The sequence below is a fragment of the Hemiscyllium ocellatum genome, chromosome 18, assembly GCF_020745735.1.
Source record: "Hemiscyllium ocellatum isolate sHemOce1 chromosome 18, sHemOce1.pat.X.cur, whole genome shotgun sequence".
Taxonomy (NCBI): domain Eukaryota; kingdom Metazoa; phylum Chordata; class Chondrichthyes; order Orectolobiformes; family Hemiscylliidae; genus Hemiscyllium; species Hemiscyllium ocellatum.
The window spans coordinates 81595769-81607944 of record NC_083418.1 but is presented as its reverse complement, the minus strand read 5'-3'; the positions used below and the strand labels follow the sequence as shown (position 1 = coordinate 81607944).

At 46.1% G+C, this 12176-nt stretch overlaps 1 protein-coding gene across 4 annotated transcripts in view; it reads right to left on the bottom strand.

Moving 5' to 3' along the window:
- The window catches only part of LOC132824519 (src substrate cortactin-like), an 83519-nt gene extending 71566 nt beyond the window's left edge, over window positions 1-11953 (bottom strand). For all 4 annotated transcript variants that reach the window (XM_060839140.1, XM_060839139.1, XM_060839143.1 and 1 more), the window contains exons 1-2: window positions 11845-11953; window positions 738-821 (exon numbers count right to left, since the gene is read on the bottom strand). In XM_060839140.1, the coding sequence (XP_060695123.1) occupies window positions 738-821 (84 nt within the window). In that variant the 5' untranslated portion in view covers window positions 11845-11953. The remainder of the gene's footprint in view (window positions 1-737; window positions 822-11844) is intronic.
- Window positions 11954-12176: the final 223 nt, after the last annotated feature.

Below are 12176 nucleotides of genomic sequence, written 5' to 3'. Positions count from 1 at the left end.
AATAGCTTCCCTCCTTTCACTGGTCTGTAATTTTGTGGCTTCTCTCTTCCTACCTTTCTTGTAAAGTGGATCTGTTAGCTGCCCTGCAGTCCCTGGGGCTAGAGCAGAAAGAAACATTTGGATCAGGACTTCAGTGATTTCCTCCATCGTCTCCCACAGCATCCTGGGATAAACTTCACCCAGGCCTGTGAGGTGTCTCCTCTTGAAGCCTGCAAAACCTCCAATATCCCCTCACTCCCAATGTCCATCTAATAAAGGGCCTCTCATTCCCTTTTGCCCAATTGTGTACCTACATCCGGTTCTCTGGAGTGAAGGAAGACATCATAATCATTTAACATCCTCCCAATATCTTCCAGCTCCACAAACAGATCCCCCCTTGGTCCCTACCCTTTCCCAAGGTTATCCTCCTCCCTTTACTTATTGAATGCCTTGGGATGCTCCCTAATCTTCCTGCCCTCTCTTTACCTGCGTAAAATTCCCTATTTCTCTTTCTACAGTCTCCTGGGGCCTCTGTTATTTTGGTCCTCTGGACGTGTTACATGTCTCCTGTTTCTTTTATGTCCAGTCCTGAATATTCCTAAACATTCCTGAATAAATGTTCCCAGTTTCGCAGTATCCAAAGCCGAGCACAGATCAGGAATAATGTCATTGGCTGTGAAGTGCCTCAAGACATCCTGAGGTGTAATCTCTGTGTCAGCTCGTCCTTTTGAAACTATGAATGAAAACCAAACACTTACCACAAAGTCAGGGTCCGTGTCCCAGTCATCGCCGTCATCTGATGCTGTCACAGAAATAGTCCGACCAGCTGCAGCTTTCCACATCTGGAAAAGACATGAATAGCATTAGCAACCAATCAAAAGCCTGTTGCTCAGCACAACACATTCCAATTGCAAAAGGCAACGTGAATCCTACAAGATCTCCACATCAACTCCAACTGAAACACCTTACAACTTTGACCAGGAGACTACAAACTGCTCTACACTGGGAGAGAAGACAGTACAAACATTCACAGGATAGAAATAAAATCACATCTAAAGTAAATTGCCAGCAGTTAGTATCACTCCTGAACAATGTCTAATTTCACAAAGAGAGTCAAAGGGAAGCAGCAATGTAAGCAAGGGCAGCTGCTCGATCACAACCAGAATCAATGTGCTCAACGGTCAGAGAGAGAAACATTTGGAACCATCCTGAGTCTTCGGCCAGGCTCCCATTAAAGTGCAGCACGAGTTCAGAAGCAAAATACACTGGGAATCAGAAGCAAGCTGCAACTGTAATAATTATAGGACAGTCAGAGTTTACACAGAGGAAAGAGAATATTTCACCCTGTCCATTGATGGAGAAATGTCTTTTTTTTTTTAACCTACTGGCCACTTTCAGCTCATTCTGTTCGTTCTCACTTTCAGACCAGGGTCAAGATCTCCAGAAAGACATGAATTTGAATCTCAGGTGGTTGGTTAAGAATGCAAGATCTGCGCAAAGAAATGCCTCTAGGTCCCACCCTTTAGTGATCACTCCAGTAATCTGTGCTCACAATATGGGAGAACTAGAGGCATCCCACAGGCCATTCAGCCCTTCTAGCCTGCTGTACCATTCAAAATGGGCATGGCTGACCTTCCACCACAACTCCATTTACTTCAACTCCCTTCGCACCCAGAAATCTCCAGCTGGTCTCTCTGGATCATATTCAATGACTGAGGACTTACAGCTCTCTGGGGCAGAACATTCTAAAGATTCACAACTCTGACAACGTACGTTTGTCCTCACTTCAGTCTTCAATGGAAACCTCTTTATTCTGAGACTGCCACCTTGTATTGCAGAGTTTCCAGCCATGGGAACATTTTCCCAACATTCACCTTTCGAATTTTTTCTGGACGTGTTTCAATGAGATCAATGCTGTTTCTTCGAAGCTCAAAGCAATATAACCTTAGCCAGTTCTTTTGTTTCATCTAGGGATCCACTCATCAACAGGAATCAGTCTGGCAAATCTTCAGTGCACTCCCTAGAGGGCAAACAGCTCTTCCTTAGAGAAAGAGACAAAAGCTACACACAATACACCAGGTGTGGCCTCCCTGGCGCCTTACTCAAGACCTCTTTGCTGATACGCCACTCACTTTGTAACAACAGGCAGTATATTTTTTATTCTTTAGGTGAGATATAGGCATCACTGGCTGGTGGAACAATGAATGCCTGTTCCCTAACCCCCCTGGGGGTAGTGGTACTGAGCTGTCATGCTCGACGTGTCAGGATAGCAGTGCTATTAGGAAGGAATTCCAAGATTTTGAACCAGTAATGAAGTGGAAATACAGCTTTTCTTTCACATTGCTTGCTGTATCTGCAAATTAACTTTGGACGATTCATGGATACTCAGAGTTAGACCATGCAAAAAAAAAATGCTTATTTTATTTCTCTTACTAAAGTAGCAAACCTCTTACCTCACCCTCCACAACCTATTTGCGCTGTTTACTTTTTAATCTAAACCTGTGTCACCAAACTTGGATCAATTAAACCCCGTCTCCTGAATTAAAATCATTAAAATCAACTGTAAATGGCTGAGAAACGATTCCTGATCCATACAGCATCCTGCTGGTTACAACCTGGCAATGCAAAATTACCCAGGAGAAAGGGAGGACTGCAGAAGTTGGAGATCAGAGCTGAAAATGTGTTGCTGGAAAAGCGCAGCAGGTCAGGCAGCATCCGAGGAGCAGGAGAGTTGATGTTTCAGGCATGAGCCCTTCTTCAGGAATGGGGGCTCATGCCCGAAATTTCGATTCTCCTGCTCCTTGGATGCTGCCTGACCTGCTGCGCTTTTCCAGCAACGCAAAATTCCCGACATACTCTGACTGTTTCTGTTCAAAAACCAACCCATCAATCCAAGCCAATAAACTAAACCCAAGTGAGTCCCAATTTTGCAACAAGACCTGTCTCGTGGCATTTTTGAAAATCCAAATCCCTTTCCCTTCATCCCTTATAAAGGTTTTCTTCACAGATTTATTAAAAATGACTTCTGTTCATTAAGGATTGTCAATAAGAGACAATCTAACCACTGCCCTTTGACATTCAGCGGTGTTACCACCACCGAATCCTCCACTATCAACGTTCTGGGGGTTACCACTGACCAGAAACTGAACTGGAAATGCCACATAAATAGTGACTACAGGAGCAGGTCAGAGGCTGGGAATCCTACCGTGAGTAACTCCTGCCTCCCCAAACCCTGCCCACCATCTACAGGGCACAAGTCAGGAGTGTGATGGAATACTCCCACTTGCCCTGGATGGGGGCAGCTCCAACAACACCCGAGACCATCCAGGACAAAGCAGCCTGTAGAATTGGCACCACATCCACAAACATCCACTCCCTTCACCACTGACACTGAGTAGCTGTAGTGTGTGTCATCTACAAGGTGCACTGCAAAAATATACCAAAGGCCCTCAGACAGCACCTTCCAAACCCACGACCAGTTCCACTTGAAGGCCAAAGGGCAGTAGATACATGGGGACACCATCTGCACGTTCCCCCTCCAAGCTACTCACCACCCTGACTTGGAAATATATCGCTGTTCCTACAGTGTCACTGAGGCAAAATCCTGGAATTCCCAGCCTAACACATTGTGGGCCTACCTACAGCAAGTCAGGAAGGCAATTCACCATCACCTTTTGGAAAGGATGTTTCTGCTTGTAGAAAATTCTAGAACTATGGGTCATAGAGTCATACAGTACGGAAGCAGACCCTTCAGTCTAACTCGTCCATACCGACCAGATACCCCAGTCCCTGTAGTGCAGGCTCGAAGGGCAGAATGGCCTACTCCTGCACCTATTGTCTATTGACCTAGTCCCATTAGCCAGCACTTGGCCCATATCCCTCCACACCCTTCCTATTCATACACCCATCCAGATGCCTTTTAAATGTTGTCATTGTACCAGCCTCCACCACTTCCTCTGGCAGCTCATTCCATACACGCACCACCCTCTGTGAAAAAGTTGCTGCTTGAGTCCCTTTAATAACTTTCCCCTGTACCTTCTAGTTCTGGACTCCCCCACCTCACCCCAGGGAAAAGACCTTGTCTATTTATCCCATCCACGTCCCTCATGACTTTATAAACTTCTGTAACATCACCCCTCAGCTTCTGATACTCCAGAGAAAACAGCTCTGGCTTATTTATAAAAGGGACAGCCACTTCACACAAAGATGAAATATATTTTCTCTCAGAGAGTCAAGTATCTTTGGAATGCCCTTCCTCAAAAACAGAATCTTTAATTATTTTTAACAGAATTGGATAGATTCCTATTCACCGAGGGGTGAAAGATTATTGGGGATAGGTAGAGAATTAAAAGCTACCAGCCATTCAGGCCTGTCAGCCTGGTCCACCATTCAATCGATCATGGCCGACCGTCCAACCCAGTACCTGTCCCTGCTTTCCCCTCCATTATCTTGTAATCTCTTTAGCCCCAAGTGCTATATCCAACTCTTTCTAGAATCATACAATGTTTTGACCTCAACTGCTTCCTGAGGCCAAGACCCCACACCGCTCTCTGGGTGAAGATATTTCTTCTCAGCCGCGTCCTTAGTAATTTACTCGGTATCTTCAAATTGTGGCGTCTGGTTCCGGACATTCCCATTGTCAGGAACACCCTTCCTGCATCTACCCGGTGATGCCCTTTTAGAGTTTTATCGGTAGCTAACACCCCAGACCCCCATTCTCCTAAACTCCAGTGAGTTTCATCCTCACCTCATCTGTCAGCCCCTGCCAACCCAGGGATCAGCCTGGGAAACCTTCACTGCAATCCCTTGAGAGGAAGAACGCCCTTCCCCAGGGAAGGAGACCAAACCTGCACAAATTTTTCCAGGTGCACTACATAATACGTATAATTGGGCCCTGTACAATTGTAATAAGATATTCCTGCTCCTGTATTTGAATTCTCTCACTGTAAAGTCAAGATTAGAGAGAGGTGCTGGAAAAGCACAGCAGGTCAGGCAGCATCTGATGGCATCAATATGGACTTCACCAGTTTCCTCATTCCCCCTCCCCCCACCTTACCCCAGTTCCAACCTTCCAGCTCAGCACCATCCTCATGATCTGTCCTACCAGCCAATCTTCCTTCCCACCTATCCGCTCCACCCTATCACCAGCACTCCCACCTCCATCCACCTATTACACTGTCAGCTATCTTCCCCCCAGCCCCACCCCCCTCCCATTTGTCTCTCCACCCCCGAGGCTCCCAGCCTCATTCCTGGTGAAGGGCTCCGGCCCAAAACATCGATTCTCCTGCTCCTCGGATGCTGCCTGGCCTGCTGTGCTGTTGACTCCGATCTGCAGTACCCTCTTCTACCCTCTCAGTATAAAGCCCAAGATATTATTTACCTTCTTCCCTGCCTGCCACACGTGAATTCTTACTTTCAGTGACTGGTGTAGGATACCAGAGTCTCACTGTATGTTCCACTCTCACAATGTGATTAATACTCTGCCTTTCTGTTTTTACCACAACGTGGATAACCTCACATGTATCCACATTATCCTGCATCTACCATGCATTTCCCCACTCGCTTAGCCTTCCCAAATCACACTGCAACATCTCTGCATCCTGCTCACAGCTCACCCTCCCACCCAGCTTTGGGTAACCTGTAACCTTGGAGAGATTATATTTAGTTTCCTCATCTAAACAGTGATTATATATTGTGACGAGCTGGGGTCCTAGCCCTGGTTATCTGTGGTACCAGATTCTGGTTAACAGACAGGAAACAATTTTCCAACCATCTTAGCAGAGTATCCCAATCCCCTGTGCTTTAAATTTCTACACTCACATCTTGTGGGACTTTGTCGAAACCTTTCTGACAGTCCAGATAAACCAGCACCGATCCGTTCTACACATTACACCCTTGAAGAATTCCAGAAGATTTGACAAATATGATTTCCTTTCTGTAAATCCATGCTGACTCTATCTGGACCTGCCAATGTTTATCACATGCCCTGCTATAATTTATTTTTACATAATAATCTCTAGCATTTTCCCCATTACCAATGTCAGACTTACATCCCCAATCTATTGTATCCAACAAACACCCTAGACTATCATAGTTTCCTCTATTTAGAATCAGCACTCAAGTCTCAGAATCAACGACCTTTCCATCTTAATGAGGAACTCAATCATATTATGGTCACTCTTCCCTAAGGAGTCTCACACAGCTAGATGACCAATTATTTCTTTCTCATTACCCAGTGTAGGATGGCCTGTGCTGTAGTCGGTACCTCAACTGATTGATCCAGCAAACCACCTTGTGCACACACCAGGAATTCCTCCTGTATGGTATTATTACTGACTTGATTTGTCAAAATCCATATGCAGATTAAAGTCGCCCAGAATTAGAGATACTTCTTTATTACATACATCTCCAATTTCCTGTTGAATGCCATTCCCAGCATCAACCCAACAGTTTGAGTTTCTATATACAACCACCAGTTCATGTTTTTGTCCCTCTGTGTTTCTCAGCTGTACCCATATAGATTCGACACTGTAGTCACATTCCAGGAAAACATCACTTAATAGAAAATCACAATATCAATAATACGGCTTGTGGGAAAAGTGAGGTTGGGACAGACCAGTTAAAAGTATCATTCACAATCGCTCAGAAATCACTCAAAAAGTCTAATGCAAAGTATAGCACAGGCTGAATGAAGGTTGGAATCATATTTATTAATGAGACAAAAGTAAATTTAATACATTATATTGAAAAAATATTGTTAATGCAGGGACAGCGGATCATCATAGTGGATATGGTAGTCTCATAAGGTAGTCACCCTCATTCCTGTTAAGCGAGCTATGCCACATATTTTGTTCTTGTCTGCGATTTCCCTTTGCCTGATCCCTTCCATTTATTCCCATTCCCCTGAACCCCCTGTAACTATTGTATTCCCCTGAACCCCCTGTAACTATTGTATTCCCCTGAACCCCCTGTAACTATTGTATTCCCACACCCATTACTCCTCCCCTGTGCAGCAGAACAATCTATGATTGGCAGTTGCTGCTTTCCCCAGAGAGACCATTCCCTTGATACTATCCAAAGTGATGGCTGGGTTTTCCAGGGGAATAGCCACAGGAGACCCCTGCACTGCCTGGCCTTGCCTCGTCACTGCATGTTCTCCTCTGCCTGTGCATCTTTTTAATACAGGATACAGTCCTCACAAACTACAAACCACACAAACATAAAAGCAAGTCGCACACTTCCCCTCTGCACAGAATTCGTACTGCGCTTCAACTTCCCAGAAATACTCAGAGACTGGGGAGAAGTCTCCCTCAGGATGTGCTGTCTCCCACCTGCTCATTTGAAGCTCGCTAGTCTTATTGGAGTGAGGTTAACATGACATCAGCTATGATCTTATTGAATAGCCAAGCAGATTGGAAGGGCTGAATGGTCTCCTCTCAATCCTTGTTTGTATGTTCTCAGGGGTAGCTGGGGATGAACTATAAATGCTGACCTGACCAGCAAAGCCCACATCATGCAAATGAATAAAACATAAATGTAAAATACTGCAGAAGCTGAAAATCTGAAATGAAGATAGAATCTTCTGGAACAAAGACAAAATTTGCCAGCAAAGCTCAGCAGGTCTGGCAGCATCTGTGGAGAGAAATCAGAGTTAACGTTTCAGGTCCAGTGACCCTTCCTCTGAACTCTTGGTAGCTAGGAAAATGCTGGTTGCTTTGCAGAGGAGAGGGTTGGGGGGAAGGGAGTGAGGAGTAAATGATAGGTGGGGGGCAGATCCAAACGAGCGAGAATAGTTGGACAGACAAAGGAATGGATAATGGTCAGGCTGGGAGAATGAATGGCTAAGAAAAGGTAATGTGTAATAGCAGACCATATGATAATGAGGCCTAGTGAGCAGGGATTGGGGTAAGGGCATGGTGAAATACCACCTCAAGCCCTAACATTATTGAACTCGATATTGTGTCCAGAGGCTGTGGATTGTTTGTGGAGTTGGTGCCAATAAAGTGGCTGCTTTGTCCTGGATGGTGTCGAGCTTCTTGAGTGTTGTTGGAACTGCCCCCATCCAGGCAAGTGGGGAGTATTCCATTCCACTCCTGACCTGTGCCTTGTAGGTGGTGGACAGGCTTTGGGGGAGTCAGGAGGTAAATGACTAGCCTCTGACCTGCTCTTGTAGCCACTGTGTTTATGCGATGAGTCCAGTTGAGTTTCTGCTCAATGGTAACCCCCAGGATGTTGATAGTGGGGGATTCAGTGATGGTAACACCACTGAATGTCAAGGGTGCTGTTAGATTGTCTCTTGATGAAGATGGTCTTTGCCTGATGTGTGCAATATTACTTCCCACTTGTCAGCACAAGCCTGGATAATGTTCAGGTTTTAGTGTGTTTGAACACAGACTGCTTCAGCACGAGGAGTTGTAAACGTGTTTGTGCAATCACGCGTGAACATTCCCACATCCGACTGGGAGACGGTTGGACAAGGGGATTTGTTGCTGATTTAATATCCCAAGCAACTAGCATTGAAGGGGTTTGCTTAATAGCAGAGGAATCCTGGAACTAGGCAGTTTAATTCATGCCAACAGATCAGATCAATGAACGGATGAGTAGACTTGATGGGCTGAAGGGTCTAATCCTGGTCCTACTGATGTTCCTATCTTGGACGGATACTTGGTCCACATGAAATTGCTTCTCGAAATCAGTAAGAAAATCACTAATCCATTGGAGGGACAACCCAGATGAAGACAATAGTCAACAAAACTGTTTTCTCTGGAGTGTCAGAGGCTGAGGGATGACCTTATGGACATTTATAAAATCATGAGGGGTGTGGACAGGGATGAGGGGTGTGGACAGGGATGAGGGGTGTGGACAGGGTAAATAGACAAAGTCTTTTCCTTGGGGTGGGGGAGTCCAGAACTAGAGGGCATATAGGTTGAGGGTGAGAGGGAAATGATATAAACGGGACTAACGGGCAACCTTTTCACACAGAGGGTGGTACGTGTATGGAATGAGCTGCCAGAGGAAGTGGTGGAGGCTGGTACAATTACAACATTTATAAGGCATCTGATTGGGTATATGAATAGGAAGGGTTTGGAGAGATATGGGCCGGGTGCTGGCAGGTGGGACTAGAGTAGTTTAGAATATTTAGTCAGCATGGACAAGTTGGACTAAAGAATCTGCTTCTGTGCTGTACATCTCTATGACTCTAAAGGCCTTAAAAAGTTTCAAAGGTAACAAAATAAAAAATCATATCAAATTTGAAACACTAACTATTTCTCTCTCCACAGATAGTGTCAGACTTGCTGAGTTCCTATAGCATAGTGTGTTTGTTTTAGATTTCCATCATCCACAGTATCTCGCCTGTTATCCACATGTTGCTTTTTTTTAAAGTGACATCACAGCATTCCAAACTATTTGAAAACAAATGAAACCCTATCAAAGGGCAGTCACATGGTGCGATGTAGGAAATGTTGCAGCCAATTAGCACACAGCAACTTTTCACAGACAGAAAACAAATTAAATGACCAGGTCATCTCTGAGAGAGGGTGAGTGAGGGGTATGTGGTGATCAGGACGCAAGGTAACACGGCCCTTCTGTGATGTGCTAGTGTCATTTACATCCAAGCAGAGAGGGTTGGATCTCAATTTCATGTTTTATTCTGAAGATTACCCCTCCGACAATGCAGTATTCCCTTGGCGCTGACCCTGGAGTATCAATCTCTCTGGGCAGTACTTGAACCCAGGGCCATTTCATTGAGATCAAATGCAACTGACACATTTCTCTTGGATCAGAAGTTCACATTAATTACCTAATTATTAGCACAGATCCAAAATTGCTAGTCACCTTCTTAATGTAATATTCCATCTCAGGTGTGACAGCCCGAGGTTAAAGGAGAAGTTGACCAATGTGGACAGTGGATACAAAGTGGCTGTGCTCCTTAGTCACAGGGTCAGTATCAAGGGGACGTTGTTACAAAGCAAAAGGCAGGCTGAGAGGGACTTTAAGGAATTGTTTTTTTCACCTAGAGGGTAGTAGGTTTCTGGAAAGCACTGGCTGCGAGAATGCACAAGACAGGAAATCTTTAAAAAGTATTTAGATGAGCACTTGAAATGTCACAATACACGAGGCTGAGTGCAGGAAAGTGGGATGAGTAAAGATTGAGTGTAGCATCGGCTGTACAGAATCAATGGACCAAAGGGCCTCTTCTGAACTGTATGATTAGACCCTGCTGAATGAAATCACAGCCAAAGATCAGTTTCCACCTTCTGTGTGTCATTTCAGTGACGGCCATTAAACTAAAAGTACCTCCTGTTTATTCACAGGGTCAGGGCAGTGCCTACAAGATCATTTACTGTCTGTCCCGAACTGTCAACCGGATTTCTCCCAAATCCTAGATTAAACCTCCCTGCATCGTTCTCTTACTGATCTTAAACTGCAGTGAAGTGGATTGACTTCCATGAACAGTCCCTATTCACAAGGCAGCATTCTCCACACCCCACCCACAGCCAGGAATGAACCATGGCAAACTCAGAATACTCCTCACTTTTAGTCACTGACCCCAGGGAACTGAGAAGCTAGGCCAGCCCCTCTCTGAGGACAGACTCAATACCACACCTTCTCTGGTCTCTTGAGTGAGTGTAAATTACCGGAGGGTCCAGGTGTCCAGGGGCTGGGGCTGAAGGGTAGATCCAAGATCAAGGAAATTCTTCTGGGGTCCTGCCCACTATTTTCGTTGATATCATCATTAACAGCAAATAATGTTAATTCATTGTGAAATCTTGCTATGTACAAACTCATTGGCAGTCAGTAAACATTTCTGAAAAGTGCCCACCGTTTGCGAAGGTGCTATACAAATGCACTTCAACTTCTGGCAACGTTTGCTACAGACATTGGATTTTATTCACCCAACCGCCATTCACAGCACAGAGACTGGGAGGATCCGTTTTAACATCAAGTAATAACATACTCCCTGAGACACCTCAATGTCTAAGCCCTCCAACCCTCCCCTGTCTCTGGTGTTCACACAAAGGAACCCTGTGCTGGCAGCTCACAAAACGAAGAGGAAGACATTCATCAGAAGCCCTACCCTGCCCTCCCATTCCCGGTTTTTAGGGAGAGCTGCCTGGGATTTCTGCAGCTTCCAACATGTGGACATGGGGTTGGGATCGGAATTTCCCAGCACCAAGAGAAACATCTTCCATGATTGATCTGACCTTGGCCCGTGTCCACCCCCCAGAGCAGCTCCATCCCCCTCCTTCACTGGGACGGTGACTGTTCTAAAGGCTGCTCTGTTCCCAAAACAAACCCATCTCTAATCCCTGAAGGTTTAAACTTTATAACAGATGAAGTTGAGCCTCGGGAAGGGCAGAGAGAGGGGGAGCTGCGCTGGGCTCAGTCTCTCTCTCCCTCTCCCCCAGCCGGAGCCAGGTCCTGCCCCACCCCAGTCTACCCTTCACCCCCAGCCCCTGGACAACCCAGCCCGACCCCAAGGGGGGCAGGAGAGAGAGGAGGAGGGGGGGAGAGAGAGGAAGAGGGAGCCCTTTCAGTAAAAGGGAAGGGAGGGTCTGCGCTAGCCGCATTCAGACAGAGACTAGACAAAGCAGCTGGAGAGACACTGGGTGGGGAGTGGGGGGCAGGGGGAGAATCCCCATCACTACCCCCCACACACCCCCATCCTGTGGGGATCATACAAACACCCCCCTCCCCCCAGCCCCAGCCCACTCACAGGAAATGTGAAACCCCAGACAAGTTCAGTTTCTCAGGAATCTGCCATCAGCTCCTGACTCAAGGAATGCAGCGATGAGAGAGAAACAAGAGCTGCAGAGGGTAATGTCCCTGCCTGTGGGCCAGGAGCTCTGTGCAATCACTCACCTCGCGGGAATGGCTGTATTCCCCGTGCTCCTGTAAATGCTCTCTCTCTCTCTCTCCCTTTTAGCTGGGATCCTTTGCTCACAGTTTCCGTCTCTGAATCACACACACTTCCTGCTCTGATCACGTGTCTGGGATCAGCTGTTCCATCCCAGCCTTTTGTCAATATCCCTCAGGATCCAAACACAGCCACAAACCCCCTTCTTCCTGCCTCCCGCCGGGTCCAACAACCCCTTTCCCAAATCCCCAGCAAACAACAGGCAACAGGCAGGATTTGTTCTTGTCCTGTTCAACCGCAGTTTCAGTATCTGCCTGTATCCTTTCATCAGGGTCTG